The sequence below is a fragment of the Pelobates fuscus genome, chromosome 3 (assembly GCF_036172605.1).
Source record: "Pelobates fuscus isolate aPelFus1 chromosome 3, aPelFus1.pri, whole genome shotgun sequence".
Classification (NCBI taxonomy): Eukaryota; Metazoa; Chordata; class Amphibia; order Anura; family Pelobatidae; genus Pelobates; species Pelobates fuscus.
This window is the reverse complement of record NC_086319.1, coordinates 196,112,638-196,138,967: the sequence shown is the minus strand read 5'-3', so window position 1 is coordinate 196,138,967 and position 26,330 is coordinate 196,112,638. Positions and strand designations below refer to the sequence as shown.

General features: G+C 41.2%; 1 protein-coding gene across 2 annotated transcripts in view; it reads left to right on the top strand.

Annotated features, from left to right (window-relative positions):
* LOC134602711 (cationic amino acid transporter 2-like) overlaps nt 1-20,665 on the top strand; it is a 59,007-nt gene extending 38,342 nt beyond the window's left edge. For both annotated transcript variants that reach the window (XM_063447868.1, XM_063447869.1), the window contains exons 9-12: nt 4,136-4,272; nt 12,240-12,406; nt 16,345-16,453; nt 17,736-20,665. In XM_063447868.1, the coding sequence (XP_063303938.1) occupies nt 4,136-4,272; nt 12,240-12,406; nt 16,345-16,453; nt 17,736-17,875 (553 nt within the window). In that variant the 3' untranslated portion in view covers nt 17,876-20,665. The remainder of the gene's footprint in view (nt 1-4,135; nt 4,273-12,239; nt 12,407-16,344; nt 16,454-17,735) is intronic.
* The last annotated feature ends 5,665 nt before the right edge of the window (nt 20,666-26,330 follow it).

Sequence of the window (26,330 nt, the reverse complement as noted above, 5' to 3'; positions counted from 1 at the left end):
GGCAGCAGGCAGGGGAGGAAGAGAGGACCCGGGAGCTCAGCATGCAGCTATGGGCTAGAGTTCACTCTCACCACTGCGACCACCAGGGATTCCCCACGGACCACCAGGGATGGAGAAATATCCCCCCTCCTCCTCAGTAAAGGTAAGAAGGGAGGGGGACATAAATTTATTTTTATTTAAAAAAAATATATATATATATATATAAAAAAGCCCCCCTACCCTCCTCACCAGACATTGCCCCACACACACACATACACTGCCCCCCACACACACTGCCCCCACACACACTGCTCTCACACACACCATACACACTCACACACTGCTCCCCATACACACATACACAGCCCCCATACACACATTGCCCCACACACACACTGCCCCCCATACACACATTGCCCCCACACTACACCCCGCCCCACACACACTGAACATTTCACACACACTGCACCCCTCACACATTGCGCCACTTACACACACCACTGCTCCTATACCCTACTACAGCCCCATATCCCAGCAGGCCATTCCCAGATCTTCACTGTTAGCTAGATTTAAGAAGATATGATTGCAGTGGGGGGGGGGGGGGGGAGAGGCGGAGGGGCTGGTTCGCCTGCAGGAGTCTCCACATCCAGCAGCAGCATATCCTCTGTTGTCACGATCCACAATAGTGCCTGCGGCAACACGGATTGCGAGAACAGAGGACATGCTGCTACTGGATGTGGAGACTTCTGGGCCCCTCTTCACTGGGCAACCATACTGTGCCACCGGACCACCAGGGAATGTAGTGTGCCCCCCCTCCCTGGACACAGGTAAGAGTCAGGGAGGGGACACACACACACAGAGACAATACACACTGCTCACTATACACAGACACAGCATACACACTATACACACACACACACTGCATATACTATACACAGACTATACACACACAGCATACACACTATACACACACACTGCATACACTACACACACACACACACCCTGCATACACACTACACATACACTGCATACACTACACACACACACACCATACAGTACACACATGCATACACTACACAAGCACACACTGCTTACAATAAACACACACACACACACACACACACTTATGCCTGTGTATCTTTATGTGTGTATCTGTATCTGTGTGTCTGTGTGTCAGGGTATCTGTATGCGTGTATCTGTATTTGTGTCTGTTCCTATGTGTCTCTGTACATGTGTGTCTGTAAGTGTGTGTGTTTGTATCTATATGTGTGTTTGTATCTGTGTATCTATCTGTATGTGTGTCAGTGTTTGTCTGTATCTGTGCATGACTGTGTTTCTTTGTATCTGCATGTGTATACCTATGTGTCTGTGTATCTGTATGTGCCAGTGTGTGCATCTGTGTGTCTATGTATCTGCATGTGTTCCAGTGTGTTTATATGTGTATATTTGCATACATCTCAGCATTTTGCCAACACTACATACAAATACACCCCTGCATCCAAATATCAACACTACATAAAAACACACCACATATTCAAAAAACACACTACACAAAAATGCACACCTGCATTCAAATGCCAACACTACATGCAAACTCACCTCTACGTTCATTCCCACATGTTTTTTTACATTTTAATATTGGGGGGTGGGGGGGAAGGAGAAGGGTGCCAAATATAAGATCCGTCCTGGGTGCCAAATGTTCCAGGTACGCCCCTGGGTACATATGGTACTCAGACTTTGGTATATAGCTTATGAATCCATTGATCTGCCCTTCTATGAGTCAATGATACCGGCAGTTAATAGTGGTCTGTAGGATTTTAGACTATATGATGATATATTAATGATATTTAACTATATTAGCCATCCACATCACAGCAGTGTGTGCAGTGTTACTATGAACCCTTTAAAGGTCAATGGCAATATAATTGCTTTAGAACAAATACATGATACAATCTATTTTCAAAACGATCTGTATAAGCTAATTTAAATGTAACTGGTCTGTGTACAGCTATATGCATGCTATACAGCGACCTATATACTGCTCTGTAAAGACTTTGTAAATTGCCACATTCTCCTGCTATTTACATGTCAATCACACTTCTCAAACCTTTAGCAAACATGCTAAATCAATGCCAAGAACTGATTGGCAAAAGTGAGGGGATAACATGTTATTGTGGGTTGTTTTTTTTAGCCAAAACATTCTGCTATCACAAGTATAGATAAGATGTTCTTTAATCAACTATCATTAGGTAATTTACACTGTGTATTCTAGTATATGATAATCTGGAAACATATTTCACGTTAGTTGCATAAAACACTGTGGTATGTGATTGATTAATATATTTTCTTGAATTCTTTCAGCTGCTGTAACAGCTTTAAGATATTTAAAGTAGCCAACTGTGGGGAAGATGTATCAAAGTAAGACCAGGTGCTATTCTGGGGCAAAATCCAAAATAAAGCGCAATCACCATGGAAACAAATATGTCTCTTATGGTTTAGCACTTTGTACCCAGAATAGTCCTTGTATTGCCATCATAATAATATACTCTATTGTTACAAGACTCAGGTCTAGTGGTACAGTAGTTCACTGGAAAAGTGGATGTTAGGAATTAGCAGCTTCAGGCCCATGCCCCTTTGAAAGGCCCACGCGGACTAAAAGATGCATTATATATTCTGCAGGAATGTCAATGTTTTCATTGCAGGATTAATCTGCTATAGTGGCGAAATAGTGAAATTAAACCCCACTATTAAATCAGATGGTCTCATGTATACATGCATACTAGCCTCTCTATGCTTTATTTATGGGAAAACATTGGATTGACCATCATTCTCAATGAGCTCAGCTAAAGAGATGTAGTTGAATCCTTGAGACCAGTGCTACGAGGGAGAAAAAGTAATTAAAGTCATCTAAACAGTGACTAGGGCACTATAGGATTAGGAACACACACTTGTATTCCTAACCATAAAGTGTTTCTTTAACAGCAAGTAACATTCAGGCACACTCCTCTCATTGCTCCATCAGGTCTTGCACCTTCTAATTGAATCAGAGAGCTGTTTATGGAATATAATTTCATATCCTAACCAGCACTCTGTGTCAAATAGTTGCACATGGTAAGAGGCCATTGGCAGCACACACTGCTCACCAGGAAGGGGTAAGTAACAGAAGTTAGAAATGGAAAGGGAACAATATCAAGGGGGGCCGAAATGGGTAGAACAAGATGAGCAGTTATGAAAATCAGGACATTGAAGGGTGCATGGGGTCACAAAAAGGAAAAAGTGACAGGTCTATTAAAGGGAGAAGTGACAGAAAACAAGGAATATACAGGTGAGGTACATGCAGATTAAAAACACAGAGAAAGGTGGGGAACTTGTAGAGGGTGAAAGACAGATGGAGAAGGAAGACATATGGATTATGGGGTAACAGTAGTTTTTCATAGGCAGGTGGCAAAACAGTTATTTGTGAGAGAGGTGTAAAGACCAATCAAATGCTAGAATGAAAACAATGTGATGAGTTTAAATGAGAGAAAGAAAATTAGACTGGAGTAGGCAAGAGTGGGGACAGAGACTGATAAATAGTAAAAAACTAAAGTGGAAGATATCATTATAAAGAAGTAATTACAATATCATTATATATGTTTCTGCTTTGATGGTGCTTCTAAAGTAGCCACTTTAACCTATAAAAAAGTTGGCAAGTGTTTCACTGGATTTTGTACATCCAGACAAAAGTTGCTGTTAATTACTGGATGTAAAACCGCTAAGAGAACTATGTAGCTTTCTGGAGATAGGTTTATATATATTTATACATGCATTTGGAGATCATCAAGATTTGGATGTCGTTAGGCCCATTATTTTCCCATACATCCTAATATTGGGTGGTATGCATTTGCGATAGAAAATTAAAGGGCTGACCAACCTAACAGATCCCATGTTGACCACGAATACAGAACACCAGGGAGCTAAAGTGGGACCGCGGGACAACCACAAAGTCAGGACTGTACTTCTGAAAGAGGGACTGTTGTGAGAAATGTTTTCTTCAGCCCAAGGGCCATGAGGCCTTGCGTTTCTGAATCAAACAACAAAAAATGATGCTAGCACATGTATCAGATATTCTATCATATGTAAATGATTGTGTAACTGTTCATTGTTATTTCCACAGATATCAATCACAAACAGACCTGGATCAGGCAACAAAAGGTGACAATGTGGATCATAACAAGATTATAGTAATTCAGACTGCAAAATTGCCTTCAAGACACTCCACAACACTGGTGACCCGCAGCGTCCTTACAATAGGTTAGTACATTCCATCTTCTGGGAGGTGTACGTTGCAACATGGTGAGACTTACAGGAAATAGAGACACTGCATACACACTGATCAGCCACAACATTACAAACCACTGACAGGTGAAGTAAATAACATTGTTGCAATGGCATCTGTAAGGTGGTGGGATATATTAGGCAGCAAGTGGATAGTCAGTTCTTGAATTTCATGTGTTGGAAGCAAAAAATTGAACAAGAGAAAAGATCTAAGTGACTAGACGACTGAGTCAGAGCATTTCCAAAACTGCAAATCTTGTGGGTTGTTCCCGGTATGCAGTGGTTAGTACCTATCAAAAATGGAGCAGGAAAAGGACAACCGGTGAACCAGCATCAGCGTGCTTAAGGCTTATTGATGCACGTTGGGAGTGAAGGCTTGCTCTCCTGATCTCCTGATCACACAGAAGAACTACTGTATCTCAAATTGTTAAAACGTAATCCTGGCCATGATAGAAATGTTCCACAACACACAGTGCATCACAGTTTGCGGTGTATGGGGCTGCAGACCGGTCAGAGTGTGTCAGCAAGATACTAAGGTATCACATGACACCCTAAACAGGCGGGCCACCGTTTCCCCCTGCTCACTCCTTTGGCCTCTCTGACTTCCACCACTGTGATCACTCCAAGGATCATAATCACTACAGACCACTGTAGAGGCTATTGTGCCAGGTGTGTCTTGGCACCCTCCCACAATAAGCAGTCAACGGTTTCAAAATTTGCATGGGGTTCGCCAGACACCCACAAACCCCTTCTCTAGAGTTTGAAAGCTCTTGCAAGGAGCTTCTGTTATCTCCAGTGAGCTTAGACCTGTCATGCAGGCCAGCTCATTGGCTGAGAGCATCAGCTGAGCGCTCTCTGCCAGTAGGCTCCTACTTTCCCAGTTTGGCTAAGCTCAGTGAAGGAGGACTGCTGTCATGCTCTTGAGTAGGTCAGGTAAGAGACTTTGGCCAGTGTTAACATCAGAGGCTTTATTGGTGAATTTGGACATAATAGAAAACAGCAGGATATCTTATAAATTAAATAATAGGGAGAAGGAAAATAAGAAAAGAAGACTTTAGTGAATTAGCCCCCTTTTTGAATGAGTACTGATAATGTATGGAAATAGCACCTTGCAATATTAGAGGCAAAGTCCAGGTTGGTGTTATGCAGGTTGGTATCAATCTGGTTGGCAGGATAAAGCAGAGTATAAGTGTAAGTTAGGCTGTCTTGGAACAAGTTGGTGTTAAGCTGATTAGCAGAGTAGAAGTATAGGTTAGGCTGGTTTGGAACAGGTTGGTATCAAGCTGGTTAGCAGGATAGAAGCGTAGGCCCACAGGAACGTTTACAGGAACCAGGAACGGAAGTCTTTCAGGATGAGCATCAACTTCATTGTAAAGGCTCTGTGGCAAGTTGTAGCTTCTTGATTAGCCCAGGCAGGTGAGGATGATGAAGGTTAGTGGTTAGGGGGGCCACTAGTGGTGCAGAGCTGGGACTAGTTCGTAAAGCAACAGGAATAAACAAACAAACTTAGTTGTCACACTGCAGGAAAGTTGTCATGTTTTCATCAAACGTTTGACTACTTAGGCAAGGCATCAGGCTATTCCTTGCACCATAACTATCTTTTAGAGCGTATCCATAAACTCATTCTACAAAATGACACTAGTGAGAATAAATATATGCAGTATAGATTTTGTAGAATAAGTCACAACAGTAATCAGTGTAGCATTTATAGTTTAATGAAGAATGTAAAAAGCTAGTCTAAGACAATTGTAGATTATGCTAGCTTTAGTGTACCTATAATCTTAATTTTATTAATGACAGGAGGTGAGTATTTGCTTAAGTCTCTCTTTACTAGAACTCCACAGCAGCACAGAAAAAACAACCAATCAGAGAAAAGTTAGGTACTATAAAACTCCCCTCCCCATGCATCATTTCCTCTTTCAAGCTGCGACAAAAACAGAATAAAAGGCAGAGAACATCATGGGGAAGAAACGAAGTCCTAGATACGATGAATATAACGACGTCCACCATCCGAGAGTAACCGTCAAACTAGATAGTGTTGATGGACTGTAAACTGAAACGAGAGAAAAACAGAATCGAACAGGTTGATTATCCAATGAAATGTAATCTGAATAAACATGTAGGTACCCAATGTATCAACCAAAATTAACCTTAATATGTAGATATCTCAACCCTACTTATGAAAAATAAACATAGATATAAGAACAGGCGACAGGTAGCGCACGGGTAGAGACAACAAACAAAGTTGCATACGTACCTGATTAATCCAATTTTTTAACACAAAACAAGGGTGGGAAAAGAATGGGTGGGAAATACTCGCCTCCTGTCATTAATAAAATTAAGATTATAGGTACACTAAAGCTAGCATAATCTACAATTTTATAACATGACAGGAGGCTTCGTATTTGCTGTTTTAACGCTCAGTCAACAACTCCAACGCTGTTTGTTTCGCTGGTACCTATACTCGGGGTTACCCGAGCAATCCGAAATGGACTTTCCAACTGCGATAGATGACAATGCAGCGACCGATGGGAATGCCAGTTGATGAAGTATCCCAAAAAACGGAAAAACATCCTCTGCTGATAGATCCAATGTACATGGGGTCGCGACCTGTTACCTACCAGCTGGTCCATTGAGCTGGCAAACTGAACCTATTAGCCATTTCCTTGCAGTCATAAAATTTCGAAGGTCATTTGCGGACCTAGAGCCGCGATAAGACACTGCCGCCATGTCTCAACTCTTGATGTATAAGGTTGCTCCACCGATCGTGCCAGGGTCACCTGGCAATGTGGCCTTGCAGGCAGATCTTCCATCTCAAGTAATGCGTCTAAGACCACCACCCAATCGCAATAAAACCGAGTGGGACCTGTCAATTCCTCCTGGCCTACTCGGTAAGATGTCTCCTCCGAGAATAAATTATAATGCAGGCAAGAGAGTGATCAAACTAGCCGTATCCCAAGTGATTACACAGGTCACTCGGAATATTGGAATCTTCGGACGCAGTAGCTGCAAGACTCCAAACGGGACGTCCATTCAGGGATCCGAACTGAACTTGTGTGGAGGAACGGTGGTCGACTATTCTGGGAGTAGCGAATCCAAGGAATAATCAAAGTGATGGGCAGAGCCAAACCGGAGTGCAGATTTCTAACCAGATATGTCCTCGTCTAAGAGTGAAAGGTGTCTGAGTAGGAGTCGGGGAACACCAGGTACCCCCATAAAGTCTTGTAGGTCTCCATGACGGTAGTTGAAAAGTAGGTTAGTGCAAATCCAGAACCGAACGGCTCCCGTGAGGGATAAATAGAGTATAGACGGAGGACCCCCATCTCCGAACCCTGATCGCCAGGTATGCCTTCCGAGGAGATGGGGTAATCCTGTCATCTCATCCCAAGATCGTAATGGCCGGAGTACTCAATACAACCGGGGCTACCGGTCTGGCCATGTGATCCATGCGAGCGATTTACCTTCAGACCAGGTAAAAGGCCTTCCTTAATCTTGTTACTCGAGCAGGGCAGTGCCCATTCGCTCTATGAAGGACTCCGTGTCTCCTGTGACCTAAATATGGGAGAAACTGTCTGCGCAGTTTTCCGCAATGGTCTGGATATCCAAAAACAGAAAGCAATCCTCTGTTTATATGGTGCAGAATATACCAAAATCTGTACTCACGTAATACCTGAGGACCATCCGTTAGCTATATCATCACCAGGAGTGTGTGCCAATAAGTGGGAGTCTCCCCCCGTTATACCTCAGTGAGAATGTCTTGCGTGGGTTAGAGCGGTCTGGATCCAGTAGATCCATAACAGGAGATAGAATAGAGGGATCCAGTCTAATATGTATATCTTGTATGACTAGGCAGTCCTCTATAACGAAATCAGTAGTACGGACGTCAGATCCAATTGAATGCAGGAGGGACGCCCCTCTATGTAGTCATCGATGTCTCGCACAGGTACAAGCCTGTTTGATGAGCAAATGGCCGGCCCCGTAGAGTGTCGAGTGTATGAGAGAGCCGAGATGATGGAGGGTCGCACCCTCCTGTGTTCCAAACTAGGGTCCCTAGAGACTCAGGGTGACCAATTGCAGGTTACACCAAATACCAATATCAGTATAAGGCTGGTGGCAATCTACGGAAAGAAACAGCAATGAAAAAAAAAACTACCAACTGACCACCCGGATCCCGTGCGTGCGCGCGGGGTCCAGGACGACCGTTGGTAGCCCGAGGAAAGCTGGAGACGTTCTCCGCAATCCACAAGCGCCTGGGAGGTCGGGGGAGGTCAAGTCAGGCCTCTCGACTACCCGAGCGAAAGGAAAAAGAAGTCGCGAAAACGAAAAAAATAAAAATAAATAAATAACGTAGACAAGAGAAAGATACATAAATTCTAGATCAGATAGAAGGCAAATAGCAGGCCGGAAGGTAAGACAGGTAAGCCCCACTGAACAGAGCCAGGAGCTAACCTAACGTGGGAAATAACTACCGATACCTCTAAGGATACCGGGAAGCAGATACGGAGGTAGATGTAAAAGACAAGGAAAAACACTGCGTTCTTCTTAGGTGTCTGAGCACCGATCCTTGCCTGTGCGAAGTTTACCCTGGAGATGTATGACCGGGGTCCTTATAAAAAACCCTGCCCTTCAGGCATGAGGATTAGGGCCTACACCCTACCCACCATATTCAGATGGCCGTATACTGGTGTCCTCTTGGATAGTATGGCAATGGTGCCTGTCTGGGCACCTGTCTATTTCCATGTCACTGGTGGGCATCGGCATTTCCTCAGTGATATTCCCCCCAGGCCTGTGGCCTGGAAGGGGTTCGGCACCAATAGAGTAGGCCCGTCAGAAGGGCACAGGCCCAGCAGGCCAAACGAATGGGCACAGGGTAGTCGGCCAAGCAACTAGGCACGGACATAGCAGGCCATACAGATGGGCACAGACATAGCAGGCCGTCTTAATATGGAACAGACATAGCAGGCCGTCTTAATAGGCACAGACATAGCAGGCCGTTCTTATGGGCACAGACATAGCAGGCCGTTCTTATGGGCACAGACATAGCAGGCCGTTCTTATGGGCACAGACATAGCAGGCCGTTCTTATGGGCACAGACATAGCAGGCCGATCTTATGGGCACAGACATAGCAGGCCGATCTTATGGGCACAGACATAGCAGGCCGTTCTTATGGGCACAGACATAGCAGGCCGTTCTTATGGGCACAGACATAGCAGGCCGTTCTTATGGGCACAGACATAGCAGGCCGTTCCTATGGGCACAGACATAGCGGGCCGTTCTTATGGGCACAGACATAGCAGGCCGTTCTTATGGGCACAGACATAGCAGGTCAATCCTGGGTTGTGTATTATTGTTATATTATGATAACATGTTATTCAAAATAGCGCCCTCCGATTCCGTAGCGCGTTACAATGGGTATGGAGTGAGTAATGGGGACCTCCGAGTTTCAGTAGAGGTCCCTAAAAATAGCAGATCCTCAGAGCATCCTGTGACATAGGACCTCTAGACGCCAACCCATAGGCAGCGTAATGCCGTATGAATAACCTGAACCGGGACTGGCAGTCCCTAAATGCCCAGCAGGCAAATAGTGGTATTCCATTCGTATTGGGTATAAGTGGAAGTTGTACCAGAGGCTATAATGTCCATGAATGCAAGATACACTGAGCAATACTCTCCTTAAACTGTGAATTGGTATGCTCATGTACACACAGATCTGTTGGAAATTTCTTAGCATATTATAGATTACCATCATCATACCACTTGAAGGGTATTGTGACCATGGGCACTTCCAGGAGTAGGGTTAACGATAGCCAACTCAATGAATTCCCCCGGGAATCTGGTAAAAGAAAAAAAAAATGATGGTAACAGCGTAGACTGGTCTCCCATACCAGTTTGAGTCAGAGCCAGGTCTGTAAGCGAGAAATATATGCCATGGACAGAGAAATCATACCAGAGTAGTCTCATAGAGACCTCCAGCTGGACAGAAAAAATATACTGAGAAGGAGATGAATCCTAGAGTTAACTGGCACTGTAAACACCCTGTACAGAGTCAGTGAAACTGATTTCATATATACCTGTAACTCACAATAACCTGTGACATATCCCATCAGGCACTCACAGAAAACTCACAGCGATCCGTGACATACACTGTCAGCAAAACTCACATCAATCTGCGATATACACAGTCAACAGAAACACGCAGCAATCCGCGATATACACCGACAACAAACCCACAGTAAACCGTGATACACACTGTCTGTAAAACTCACAGAATCTGTGATATACACTGTCAGCAGAGCAAAACTAATACGTGATATCTACTGTCAGTAAAACTAACATGTGGTATACACTGTCAGCAAAGCAAAGCTAATATGTGACCTCCACTGTCAGAAAAAACTAATATGTGATATACACTGTCAGTAAAACTAATGTGATATTTATACACTGTCAGAAAACCAATATGTGATATACACTGTCAGTAAAACTAATGTGATATGCACTGTCAGAAAACTAATATGTGATATACACTGTCAGTAAAACTAATGTGATATACACTGTCAGAAAAACTAATATGTGATCTACACTGTCAGAAAAACTAATATGTGATATACACTGTCAGAAAAACTAATGTGATCTACACTGACAGAAAACTAAACTGTGATCTACACTGTCAGTAAAAACTAATATGTGATCTACACTGTCAGAGAAAACCAGAGCAAGACAGAATATTAGCCAATAAAAACTCACAGAAGATAGGATATAAATAATCCACTAAAAAACTCACAGTACTATACACCTGATGTGAAAAATGCCCTAAGATACACAGTAATCCGAGATACACACTGTAAATATATAGTACATAGGAGAAAGTACATAGGATATTGTACATTGCCTTCCGTTCCAATCAAAACTGAAGGTAATCCGCCGGGGAAAAAGTGGGGCAACAATAGCCGCGATCCGACCACCGTGGGCGGCGGAGAGGCCGCGGGTAGGTGCACTCTCCTCCACCCGGTCGGCCGCCTGCGGCTCTGAGAAGAAGTTGAGCACGGCGGTCGGCCACGTGGTGGACGGGGCGGCCACGTGTGTGAGTGGAACGGCCGCCGGGTACTCGCGTACGACCGCGAGTACCTCGGTTGCCGGAATGGAACTAGGGGAACGGGGAAATCAGGAGGCAGCCAGAGGCTAGTCTCCTGAAACCCCTATACCGTGCAGGCAGCCCACGGAAAATGGCGGACAAGGAGAGTGGGCAGCGAGGGGAGGGGGGGGGAGGCAGGGCGAAACAGAGAAACCCCCAAGAACTCCCCTAAAACTACCACCTGAAAGGGAAGGAATCCCTAAGAAGACAGGGGAAGCAAATGCAAGGCAAGAAGGACATATATATAAGCAGACAATAACACAAAAAAATTACATAATATATAGAAGTACAGAACACATGGTACTAAATAAAAGGTACAGATAACAAATAAGTAAATATACTAAGATACCAATATAAATCCCAATAAATCATAATAAAACCCAAAGCCACCCACTATAAGCAGGAGGCAGTGGTACTCTGACCTGTACTGATGCGGAGCAGCAAAGAAAGAGGAAATGATGCATGGGGAGGGGAGTTTTATAGTACCTAACTTTTCTCTGATTGGTTGTTTTTTCTGTGCTGCTGTGGAGTTCTAGTAAAGAGAGACTTAAGCAAATACGAAGCCTCCTGTCATGTTATAAAATTAGTCTACCAATATTATCACTGTATCATGGTACCAATTGTAACATCTGTATCACTGTATTAGCTGTGTTTTATTATACTGCCTTATTTGAGCTGCCTATGGAGGGTTTGGCTTTTTTAGGTCCTAAGTGTATTAGCTTTATAGGGACAACGTGCGGTAGTTTATCTACAGTCTTATTTGTTTCCTTGACTATATATATAATAAAATATATGTCTACTTACTTGCAGCTCTCTTGGTCTGTATTGCAAGTGTGTTATCGACAGTAGGGTCGAAATGCATATTATCGGGCAGGGCATGGTGCACCATTCTACTCGCATTTACAGTTGTTGGGATCATAGGAGCCACATTTCTCATATGGAGGCAACCACAAAACCAGAGTAAAGCTGCTTTCATGGTGAGTCTAATGTCTACATAACCTTCTTGGTTTGTACATGACATTCCTCTAGTTTAGTAAACTTTCTGAAGTAGTCTTTAAAGGCCAGTGGCCATGAGAGTCCCGACAAGGAGGGCAGGAATGCAATTGCACCCTGGGCCACTAGCATGGCTGGGCTAGCAAGGCAGTGGTGAGCTATAGCCTCAAACCATTATTCAGAAAATTTTAAATAGCAGGAATTGTGTTAGGATGTCTGTTTACAGAGTTCTGCAAGAATGAGGCAGCAGAAAGAAAATGTGCAGGGCCCTTGCTACCTGGACACTGTGTGGGTTTGTGCATGGGCTGGCTACTGCAGCTTTAAGAACTGCAGGGCTCACTCCCTGGAGTGTTTAGGTCTCTGTGTGACAATCGGAAGCCGTATTTGCTGTTACTGAGGAATCCTCTAGTGACGATGATATGTTCTTCAGACCGAATAAAAGGTTGACTAAAATCCATGTGCCAAAGTCTCAGTAATATTTGGAGACAGTTACTGACACAGGCTAATAACAGCACTGAATGCTATAATCAGGACACTTGGGTCGAACTATTTGAGTTAAATTGTACAGCAAATAGCATAGGGGCTGATAAACAAGTGACAGCTTTCCTGACATCCTTAGGCCCAGTGGCTTACAGCACTTTAACCTCCCTGGCGGTATGATTATGTCAGGAATTTTGTACCAAAAGCGGTACCATTTTTGCATTTGAATTACCCGCCCAGTTCCGCCTCCATGTCAGGCATGTCAATCAAATTTTAATTAATCAAATCACATAATTACGTTAAAAGATTATTTAAATATACATGTAGAATTTTAATATATATGCATTTATAGGTATTTAAATTCTACGTGTATACTAATGTAATTTTTTATGTAATTATATGTATTTATCTCTATATATATATATTTGCGGTTATTTGTATTTTATATATATATAGATATATATAGAATGTCATTCTAAGTGTATTTTGTTACCGATATATATATATATATTAATAACAAAATACAGTTAGAATGAAATTACATATGCATATATAATTTATATTAAATTTTGTTTCAATATTTTATTTATTTATTTTATTATTTTATTTATTTATTATTTTAATTATACGTATTTATATATAATATATATATATGTACATCTATTATATATAATATATATACATATTATATATATGTAACGTCATTCTAAGTGTATTTTAATATTAATATATATACTTATATTAATATTAAAATACACTTTGTATGACATTACATATATATAATATGTATATATATTATATATATAATCTATATACATATTATATATATATAAAAATATATTAAATTTATTTTTACACTTGTCTTTTATTTATTTTTTTATACTTCCCACCAGCAGGGGGACTGTCTGATATTTCAAACAGTCCCCCTGCTGGCAGATCCACAGCCAGCTATAGAGGGCCATGTGATCGCTCTTTGAGAGCGATCACATGGCCCCCGGGGGCCTGATTTGCCGTGGGAGGGCTGCCTGGGCTGTGAGGCAGTCCTCCCGAAGCGGATCGCGGCGGAGGTAAGTAAATCTTATCTCCCCCGAGCGTGACTCGGGGTTACCGCTTCTGGCAGCTAAAATTAACCCCGAGTCACGCTCGGGAATACCGCTAGGGAGGTTAAAAGGACGCTCTACTGCCCAACTCCACTGCCCAAATACAAAAAAAAGAAAAGAAAAAAATGTTCATGGATATAACCCCAATGAAAACATGCATTTATTTAATGATGCATCTTTTTCATTGGGGGTATATCTAAAAACAGCTTGCAAAATCTTTTGTCTGAAGCCTTTGCAAGCCTTCCCCTTCTTATGCAATCTAGACTTTCTGTGGCTGTCCAATCACAGACTTCCCACTGCAGCTCAATGAGAAGTCTTTACAAGGCAGGTGCTCCGGGAAATTGCTGCCTCTTGTGTGTAGCTCTACTGAGTGAAACAACCAGGAAGTAACAGGACCAGATCGATTGACAGCTGCGGTGTGTAATCAGGTTAATTTATAAAGGTCAAAAACAAATGGTGGGAATAACAGGTGATGAGTGCTGCATAAATGCTGCCTCTCTAAGGCTCACATCCAGAAGACCTCACACAAGACAAAGCCAAAGAAAATTCAAATGTAGGAATTTCCTATATATCCACACTAGAGGGCTCCAGATATCAGCAAAATATTTATTTATTTACCAATCTTGCTAATTGTAATGTATTTCTAATGTGTTGTGTGTAAATATGTGAGTCTATGCAGCTTTGTTAATGTATGCAGGTATATAAACAATGTTAGGAGTGGTTGAGATAAAGGGAGTTCAAGATTACATATGGTTTAATGTCAGAATTAGATGAAAACATGTTTAGTATTAAAAATATTAAAATCTTGAGAGGGGTTATTGTTGTGGTATAATGGGTGTTTAGAATCACTGGGTTCAGAGTTAGAGTGGGGTTAAAATTAGTATTGGGGTACATGGTGTGTATAATTTGTACGAGGAGTGAAACCTAGGATTCAGGTAATGGGTTTTGTTTTAGGAATAAGCATCTCCTAAAGAGGATTTTCAAACAGCTTCATTTCCTGTGTCAGAGAAAGTACTGACCCTTCTCTTTGACACAGGAAGTGGAGCTGACTTAAGCTCCTCCTTTGGTCAAAAATGGTCAAGCGTAAGAAAAATACACCAGGCAAAGTAATCCCTACTTTATCTTATGGTTTAAAGAAAACTAGATCAGATAGGAAGAAAAGCAGAACAGAGAGAAGAAGAAAAGAGGAAACAATAGGAGAAATTTAAGTTTGGCATGATAGTGCCGCTTTAACTCATAAATGGCAGGGAATAGCAGTGGGACTGCAGGGGCATGGTGTATACATCAACACCACTTCAGTGTGCTAAAATAGTTTTGGTGCTTACAGTGTCCCTTTAATTAACTGAGAAATGCATGTATTATACCTATAATTTTGAAAAAACTATATTTAATTGATTAGTCTAAGAACCATTATAGTGGTTATGGTGCTAGCAGGTTATTGGTGATGTTCTATATGAAACATTTCAGCAATTTTACAGCAATTTGACAGGATCCCCCACGGCACTCATGGCCCCCCAAGGTATGGTGCTCACAGTATTGCCAATGCCTTAGTAACACTTCTGCATTAGTAATGTCAATATTGTCCGAATTTGAACGCAATTGATTGGCCGGCACCATCACTTGACATGATCAACTAATCCTAGTTTGGACAAAATTGACATTGTTAATGTGTAACTTTAAAAGTAGCAATATCGGAAGCAAGGAATTGGATCATGAACACCTGTAAACAAAGGTTGAGGACAGTACTAGAAGCCTGCTAGCAACATAGCTAGTATAATGGTCTCTAGTGGTTATGGTGCTCATAGTATTTTTTATTCACTCCTTTTACAGTATTTTTTTGTTTATTCTTGCTCCTTAGTGGTGTCCATGTTTTAACCCATTACTGGTCAGAAACACCACTTGTCTGCCAAGACCATGCTCAATTTGAAGGTCTCATACTATCCAAGAGTGCATGTTTGAGACTCAGATGATATCATAGATCTTCATTACCATCACATTTTTTTTTTTGTCAGATGAGCTCTGCTTCTGACCACCGATGATATAAAGATGACTGTCCCAATATAGAAAGGGTAACCACAGATATCTCCTGTAAAGAGATATTCACTTATATGTATGTATTACAAAATAGTACACAAAGAATATATCACGTCATCTTTTAAACAAGAATTTGTTACCTTAATTGCAACATACATTTTGTGTTTCAATTTATAATACAAAAAATAATCAATATTAACTATATCACAAAAGGAATATATATATATATATATATATATATATATATATATATATATATATATATATATATTTTAAATGTAATCTCTTTTGTTTTTTTCATAACATAGGTTCCATTCTTGCCATTTTTACCAGTACTTAGCATTCTGGTTAACATATATTTGATGGTTCAGCTTAGCGCAGACACCTGGCTTCGTTATGCTATCTGGATGATTCTTGGTAAGAGAAATGCACATCAATACTGCTTTTTTTAAATGATGTTAGATGATGTATAGTTCAAGTGCAGTGGGTATGATCATAAACATCATGGGGATATAAGGATTTAAGTAAGGTTCATGCAAACAAATAACCAAAGCAATTATTTTCATTTTCTTTTTACATTTTTTTATATATTTTGTTGTCGATGTTACATTGTGACTCCAACATTTAGAGCCTAAAACGGGAAGCTACTTTACTAATGCGTGTTCTCACTGGCTGTTTTTTTTAATATTAGCAATTAAGTGTAACAGAGATCCCAAAAATTAAAAGACAAGTCAAGGTTACCGAATTTCAAACAAAAAAATTAAACAAGCCATATTGAAGCACACGTCACAACACATGCAGTAGAGAGCTAAAGAACCACAACAAGACATCATTGTCCAGATTTTGCAAACCACGCTCTGAATGAGTCTGAATTTGGGTCGGGTTTCTGCTGGACTGAACGCTGCTGAACAGCTGAAATCTAGATCAGAATTGTTAAAACTGTAGCTTAAAATCAGGTTCTGGATTTTAAAAATCTAAACTATTTGACTGATGGCAGTGTGGACTGACAGTAAGAAAATAGTAAACAAAAAACCTTTGGCAATCTGATGGGTAACCATGTGGTGTCTGGCCAGCACTTCCTAACTAACCACCACAGTTAATAAGTGAAAAATAAAAAAGGCCAATATGATTATAAAACTCCATTATGCCCCCACATGTCATGCGGCATGGTGAAGGCATATCTACTACAATGGCTGCTCACTGTAATAATAAGGTTGCATGGTGCCCCCACCTATGGCCAACTGGGGGGTGGGGGCTATTAAAGAAAAAAAGCAGTTGGAGGACACTTTAGTGTGCCTCTTGCCCCAAGCTATTGACAGCAGGTGGGGCTAGTATATTAGTCAGAGCGCTCTGATTGATTAGCTTGCTGAAAAGCAAGTCTCTATTCTATTGTGGCCGCCCATGTTTGCCTACCTCTGCGGGAGGATTCCATGCCTGCTGTATGTAGCGCAAGTACATCTTTGAGCTGTCTGCTTCAGGTACAGATCAGTGCTTCTTCTTCTGGATGTGATACCAGCATCATTATGAAGCACACCATGTGGCTGCATTTGTTCCTGCAGGCAGAAACACTGGAATCAAAAATCCGTTGACTTTTTTGCCATGAAAACAATCTTTTTCTACCCACTTTCCACTAGTGAACCAATCTAATTATTAATTTTAGAAATGTGCAGAATATTTATTGAAGCCGTCTTTTTTGCAGGTTTTCTGATCTACTTTGGCTACGGTATTCACCACAGCACAGAAAGGCTGAGCACCCCAGAATTCACTGAGGAGAAGATAAATAATTATGCAGCAGAAATGGGGTCCAAGACACAGTTCTTTGAAGTACAGCTTGGTTAATAAACACATCAAAAGTTTGCAAAAGTTCAAAATTGGAATACTGTTTAACTACGATATCCTTTTTTTTTTTTACATAAGGTTTCAGTGATGTGAGTTCAACCAGAAACACTAAAAGTGCAAATTAAATGCACAAAAAATAAGTAACCAAACTGAATTAGCAATGGATGAAGATTAGATTTGTTGTGGCAATGGACTTCTCTGTGCAGGCACCAAATATTTCTACTAATAGTCCCATTATTAGATACTTAAAATATCACTGGATTCACATAAATCATAAAAATGTAACAAATTCAATATTGATTGCCTATATATTAAACACTGTAATATGAACTGCAAGAGGTGCTGGGGCTTATTCACTAAAAACAAAATTGTAGTGAATGGAAGACTAACAGCTCCATTTATTATACCCAAAATTGTTATTTACAGATGTAAATTTGCTGCAACATCAATCTGTGAAGAGTTCCTTCCAGAGTATAAGTGCTTTACAGAAAACTATAGAAACTGTAACAACATTTGTTATTCATTAAATGGCATTACAGTTTCACAGGCTCAAAAAAAGCTAATTTGGTAAAGTTAATGGTAAAAAAAGAAGTTATTACTAATGTGATAAAGTGTAAGGTGTCGATTGGACAAACTACACATGTGCATGTAGCCCCTTCCTTGCTGCAATGCGCTGATCTCCTCTATGGCACTGTAAGTGAAAGTAAAATAAGGTCTAAATGCTGATCATATAATTTACATGGCTAGCTTGTAATAACATGGAGAACTGACCAGGTCTTTCCATAAAATAAATAAATAGAAGCATGGGGTTCCCTGAGACCCACATAAAAACAGCTGAGACCTATTGAGGGTGCTCTCCTTCTACACCCAATTGATTATGGCATGGCTAATAATATTAAAAGGAAAGCAGAAAATGCCCCGTCTCCTGAGCTCTATAAATAAATGGCCCCTTAAGGAGCAAGGAGATGAAAGAGGCCACTGCCATCAGGGAACACTATTGCCATGAAGGGGTGTACGTGGTCTCCAGCAATCTCTAGGAAGGTGGTACGTGTCAAAGTAACATCCATATGAATACCAGGACCCAAGGTTTCCAAGCTGAACATTGCCCAGAGCATCACACTCCCTCCGCCAGCTTTACTTATTCCCATAGTGAATCCTACTGCCATCTCTTCCCCAGGTAAATGATGCACATTCACTCATTCATCCACCTGATCTGAAAGAAAATGTGATTCATCAGACCAGACAACCTTCTTCCATTGCTCCATGGTCAGGTTCTGATGCTCACATCTCCATTGAAGGTGGTTTTGGTAGTTGACAGCCCCATGTCCACTAATGTCGGTTTACTGGTTGTCTTTCCATGCACCACTTTTGGTAGGTACTAATCACTGCATACCAGGACCACTCCACTAGGCTTGACGTTTTAGAAAAGCTCTGACCTAGTCAATCCTCTAGCCATCACTATTTGGTTCTTGTCAAAGTCGCTCAGATCTTTTTACTTGCCTAATTGCCTAATAAATCCCACCTCTTGACAGGTGCCATTATAATGATATAATCAATGTTATTCACTTCACTTTTCAGTGGTTTTAATGATGTAACTGGATTCCCGAGCTGCTTACAAGGTTCTTTACTAAAGTGAGACTTTAACGTGAGTTTCAAATATAAGGTGAAAGTAGCGGAGCTGGAAAACGTTTCTCAGGTTTATTCACTAACGTGAGAATTCAAAGTGTATTTTAAATTTAAGGCTAGAAAAGTCAAATTGGAAAAAATCTCAAAGTCAGTTTTGCTCCCACTTTGGCCTAGAATTTGAAAGTCACTTTGAATGTAACTTTTAGTTTGACTACTCTTGCTTGAAATTCATTTTTATTTCACTATGAAGTTTCACTTTACTAAATAGATGGCTAGGGTTGCCCTACATGTTCCACCTTCCGACCTCAAAGAAGCCTGAGAAAACAAATGGGATCTCCTTTCTTCGTTACGTGAGCCATGATAGGAAATATCACAGATCTTGAAAGTGACTGATTTATGCCGCTGTGATAGAATTTATCTTGATTCCAAGGCTCAAGCTTATAGGTGTCATATAATTATATCCTATATTAAAATTGGCTAACTTGGAATTAGGAAATGCTTGATGCTTGAACAACACTTAAGACCATATATGTCTAAGTTCCGGGAGCAGAGAGCCCCCACCTAAGATGTCTCTACTCTAATCTTTTTGTTCTCTCTTACCTTGAAACTCATTTGTTATGTGTACATGGCGCTCATCCCTATGTCTTATCTGTACTCCCTTGCTATTTCTGTTCTAAGAGTATTTGCACGTAAGCACTTACTTTTTAATGTATAAAACCCAGGTGATGAATAAAACATCAGAGGCTTATTATGAATACCAACAGGTGTCTGGTGTCTAATTCTCGCTTCTCCAAGTGCACTTGTAACAACAATTTGGGCTTCCTCTGAATATAACAAAGATCAACATTCTGATCCACAACACCGCCCAGCAAACTGAATTGAAAATTGCGAAATTTATGTCAAAATTGCTGATTTGCAAAAATTCTCCAATTCAGCTATAGTCATAACTTGACTGGTTTATCCTAAATTTGTAATTCACACATCGTTTTTTAGTGAATAAGCCCACAGAGTGATATTGTGTTTTACAATTTTATCTACTGTACGTAAATTCAGAGTTGGGTCAGTTAGCCATAACAGGTGAAAAACCGAATGTATAATTTTATAATAATAATTTAAAATAGAAAAATAAACTCCCCTACTTCTATCTGTTGTGTATGTCGTCAACATTTTGGGAATTAGTGTTTAGGGCAAAGTGGTCAATCTGGATTAAATCTCCAACTTAAACTTAATTGTTTTTTTGCTTTCTATTTTGAAATAGCTTTAACTTAACATTTGCAATTCCTTTGAAAGTTTTCAACAAATCTTAGTTTAGTCAATAAACCTTTTTTGTACCCCTTTTCTTACTTTTTTCTCTCCTTATATTTAAATGACTAGCAGCATCAATGTCTGGGCACAAATAGTTGTAAAGGTTGATCCTGCTAAATTTCTCTAACTATAACTTGATTCCATTCTGTTGGCTGAAAACAGTGGATATTATCGACTGGATAATGACAATATTTATATTGACTTTAGACTGGGTTTAATATCAGTTGAAATTCAAGCAGCCAAACCCAATAATCGGCTGGACTCTTTGAGAAATATCTTCTGATAAATATGCTTTGGAGGCAAGTTTATCAGCCTTTTGTTATTGACTAATCCTATTAGTTATTAAAAAAGAAATGAAACAAAAACTTGTGGTGGTCAATCTGACCACCGCATTAGTACAAACCCATACCCCTACTCTTCATGCTGCTAGTGGGGGAATATTCCCCCCCACTTTATTATTTTAATTACAGCCCCACAGTGGTGGTTGGGGGTGGGCATGCTTGAAATTGAAGCCCCATGTGGCATGTGGGGGACTTGCATCATGTTCCCCCTGTACAGTAGCAATAGCTGCCCAGTCACTATTCTTTTATTACAGCAAGCAGCTACTGGCAGTTTTCTGTTTGGCAGACATACCCCCATTTACAACATGGCGCTGAGGGCATGGGGAGCTGTTAATAAGGTGGGTTTAATATCTCATCCACAGGCTTTTTTTGATTATTTGCCTTTTTTTTGCAATAACTTTGAATTGCATTGAATTGCTGAATTTGATCATATCAATGCTAAATTAAATGTAGATTTTTGATATTATGAGACAATCAGTATTATTCAAATCAATATTTATTAGCTCCAGATAAAACTTTAGCAAAAGCAATTAAATAGATTTGAACCAACAAAATGCTAATTGATATGTCATTAGTTGTATTGTAATTGAGGCCCATATCTAATAATCCCATACTTATTGTGGCCCCCGTAATGTTATAGCATGATATACAGCTCAGATGCAAAATATGTTTCCTCATTAGTACAAATTTCTGATTAAGTAACCAAAGTACAGCTAAAATCAGACTAAATATGTTACAAGAACTATCTTCTCACAAAATAATGCTCAGAGACTCTCCTCCAGTAATGGTGAAATTTACTAGGCATGTGCATGGGGAAAATATTCGGTTCGGTTCGACATTCCAAAATTCGGGATTTTCGCAATTCGGAACTTCGGCAATTCGGCACTTCAACACTTCGGAACTTCGGCACTTCGGAACTTCGGCACTTCGGAAATTCGGCGACTTCGGCATTTCGGCACTTCGGAACTTCGGAATTTCGGAACTTCGGCATTTCGGGACTTCGGCACTTCTATTGCAGCCGCTTAGTAGATAACTCCCTAATTCCCACGATATTAGGGTTATCTACCAAAAGGCTGAAAGACCTACATTGGTCTTTCAGCCAAATGTACTAATACTAAGAAAAGATTACTTAGTATTAGTAAATTATGTCCCTACTCGCTATACCACGAGTAGGGGCATGTCTATTAAACAGTGAGCAGCCTGTGGCTGCTCACTGTTAAAAAAAAGTCCCCCTCCCGAGCCTGTGGCTGCTCACTGTTAAAAAAAATAAAAGTCCCCCTGAGCGGTGGGTGGGGGCCCTAAATACTAATAGGGGGGGGACCTAATGTCCTCCCCCTGACCCCCTCCCCTGAGCAGCGGGTGGGGGCCCTAAATTGGAATAAGGGGGGGACCTAATGTCCTCCCCCCTGCCCCCACCCCTGAGTGGTGGGTGGGGGCCCTAAATACTGATAAGGGGGGGACCTAATGTCCTCCCCCCTGCCCCCACCCCTGAGCGGTGGGTGGGGGCCCTAAATACTGATAAGGGGGGACCTAATGTCCTTCCCCCTTATAAAGCCTTGCCTCACCCTGCAATTAGGCTCAGAGCACTCTGATTGGTGGGTTTAAGCCATCCAATCAGAGTGCTCTGACAGGTAAATGAAGAGACTGACAGGTAAGTCTCTACATTTACCTGTCACAGCACTCTGATTGGTTGGTTTGAAATCCACCAATCAGAGTGCTCTGTGTCAAATTACACAGCGTGGGAAAATTCCAAAGAACTTTCCCACGCTGTGGTACTTAGTTAAAGGTCCCCCCCCTCATTATTTTTAGGGTGAGGGGGGTAGGTAGGGGAATATTTTTTTTGGGGGGGGGAGGGGGTGACTAGGGGTTTGGGGACCCCTAGTCACCTGGGGGGGCATTTTTTGGGGGCCCCACCTGCTGCTCACGGGTGGGGGCCAGGGGGTAGGACAATAGGTCTCCCCCTTATTAGTATTCAGGGCCCCCATCCACTGCTCAGGGGTGGGGGCCAGGGGGGAGGACATTAGGTCCCCCCATCATTTTACTTTAGGGCCCCCACCCACCGCTCAGGGGTGGGGGCGGGCCGGGGGGGCAATAGGACCCCCTTTAGTTTAAAAGCGCCCACTCACGCGTCACAGGTGGGGGCTCGGGAGGGACCCTTTTTTATTTTTTTTTAACAGTGAGCAGCCACAGGTTTTAGGGAGCTATCTACTAAAAGGCTGAAAGACCTAAATTGGTCTTTCAGCCAAATTTACTAACACTAAGTAAAGATTACTTAGTATTAGTAAATTATGCCCCTACTCGCTATACCACGAGTAGGGGCATAATTTACTAATACTAAGTAATCTTTACTTAGTATTAGTAAATTTGGCTGAAAGACCAATTTAGGTCTTTCAGCCTTTTAGTAGATAACTCCCTAATTCCCACGGTTTTAGGGAGCTATCTACTTATTCATTCCTGTCATTACATTGACAGGCTAAGTAACTTACATTTTATATGAATGTATGTTACTTGATTGTTGTAAGTGTTGCAAATGGTTACAGCTGAATCCTGGCTATGTTTGTATACTTTTTTTTAAAATTGTATACAATATAACATTCTTCTTCTTTCACTGGGTAAGTATATTAGTACTTAGGCAATACTGTGCTTCGGAACTTCGGCACTTTGACACTTCGGAACTTCGGCAACTTCGGACCTTCGGCAACTTCGGACCTTCGGCAACTTCGGACCTTCGGCACTTCAGCACTTCGGCACTTCGAGACTTCGGAAATTCGGTAATTTCGGAACTCGGCAATTCGGCAGTACCCGAATGTCCGAATTGCCGAAATTCATCCGAATTCATATTCGGACCGAAACAAATTGCACGTCTAAAATTTACACCATTTCCATTTCAATCCCTTACTTACTTAAAGACTTTAATCAATCAGGTCTCTTGTGGGGATGCAGTAAAGGGAGTCTCTTGTGAGCTCAACTATCAATAATAAAATGCAGCCAATATTTCTTCCTATCTCTATTTATACTCAAATGTATATTATTATTTTTATTTGTAAGACGTCAACAAATTCCACAGCTCTGTGGATGAACAATCACTTAATTGGAACAGAGGGGTTGTGGGCCCTGCTCAATGAGCTTACATGCTAGAGGGAGTGAGATAAAGTGACAGTAGTATAGTAATATGACAGAATTTGAGATGAAGAGGTCGTGTATGGCTGTTGATTTAATATTGCTGCAGATGAAGCTGGCGTTCCAAAGTGCACACTGTTTAGACCAAGATACCCTGAATAAATAAAGAGGGAGAGTCTATAGACTATAGACAAGCTCACTGACACACACACACACACACACATGCTCACTACAGAAAAGCTCACCGACACACATACACATGCTTACTATAGACAAGCTCACTACAAAAAAGCTCACTGACACACACATGGTCACTACAAACTCACTGACATACACATGCTCGCTACAGAAAAGCTCACTGACATGCTCACATGCTCACTACAGACAAACTCACTGACACACATGCTCATTACACATATGCTTACTGACACACACGCTTACTACAGAAAAGCTAGCTGACACACACAAGCTTGCTTACACATAAGCTTACTGACACAAATATGCTCCCTACAGAAATGCTCACTGACACACACACACATGCTCACTGACACACATACACATGCTCACTACAGACAAGCTCACTGACACACGCATGCTCACTGCAGACAAACTCACTGACACACACATGCTCAATACAGACAGACTCACTGACACACTTATCTCCATGTCCTGTTGAGTCTTCTTATATAGGTCCTATCTTTGCTGTTCACCTGGATTTAATTTCATACCGGTGTCGCGTCACTTCTGGTTTTGCGAGTGACGTCACTTCCGGTTTTCGGACAGCTGGAACGCACGCTGAAATGCGGCGTTCAGGATGTAGGTTACTCCTTAATGTTGACATTGAGTCCCCATAGCAACCATACACTCCACATTTGCAGGAAGTCTTAATAAAATAATAAAATACAAAAATTAAAAATATAATCGATATAAGATAGTAAATAGACATGTATATACACAGTACAGATTCAAATCAGAATATCATCAATCTCTCTGTAAATAGGGAGAAACTTAAAGACATTTAAAAACACAACAATGTGTAACCATAAAAAAATCCCCATATATGGAGAATAATTAGACAGAAAGCAAGTGGAGCCTCCAGTGACTTGATAAACAAGTAAATTCAAAATATATTTCTAAAAAGGAGAAAAAATCTCAGAAAAAAATCTCAGAAAAAGAAACATCTAATAATGAAAATACATTCTATAAAAAAATGAATAAACTCAAAATCTAAATTCAATCCATTCGGGGACAAGGTGTTCACACCGAAGATCCACTTGCCCTCTATCTTAGCCAACTCCTTCCTTGTTGTCGTATGCTGAAATTTAAAAATTGGAGGGGCGATAATAATGTTAAGGAGTTGGCTAAGATAGAGGGCAAGTGGATCTTCGATGTGAACACCTTGTCCCCGAATGGATTGAATTTAGATTTTGAGTTTATTCATTTTTTATAGAATTTATTTTGTATTACAATCAAGTTTCATATTGGTAATATTACCCATTTTTTGTGATCACATAGGGGAGGTGTATATACTGGTATATGTCTCTTTATATTGTATTCTTTCTCAATGGCAGTGTAGCTCAACTCCCGAAGTAGTAACTTTCTCCTGAGGTAGGCTACCGGGTGTTCTCTGCCATCGTCCCCGACCTGGCTTAGCACAGCTCTCAAAAATACAAGAGTCTGTGTGAATAAGAAAGCGTTTAGTTGGATTAGGAGCGGCCAGGACGGGTGCATTCACTAAGGCTTTCTTAAGTTGTTGGAAAGCTTGCTTGCACTCCAGGGTCCAAATCACTTGACGGGGTAGGTTATTACAGATTACATCTGTGAGGGGATTCGCTAGGGCGCTATAGTTTGGGACAAACTTCCTGTAGTATCCGGCTGTCTCTAGAAAAGCCATCACTAGTTTTGGTACAGGGAGTGGGCCAGTTAGCTACAGCTTCTATGCTTGCTGGTTTTCGGTATAGCATCTGCGGCTAAGGGAATTTGCCAGTAACCCTACCATAGGTCAATAGTAGTGAGGTTTGGCCGCGAGCCATTCGGTCTTATAGCTAGTCAATACGGGGCAT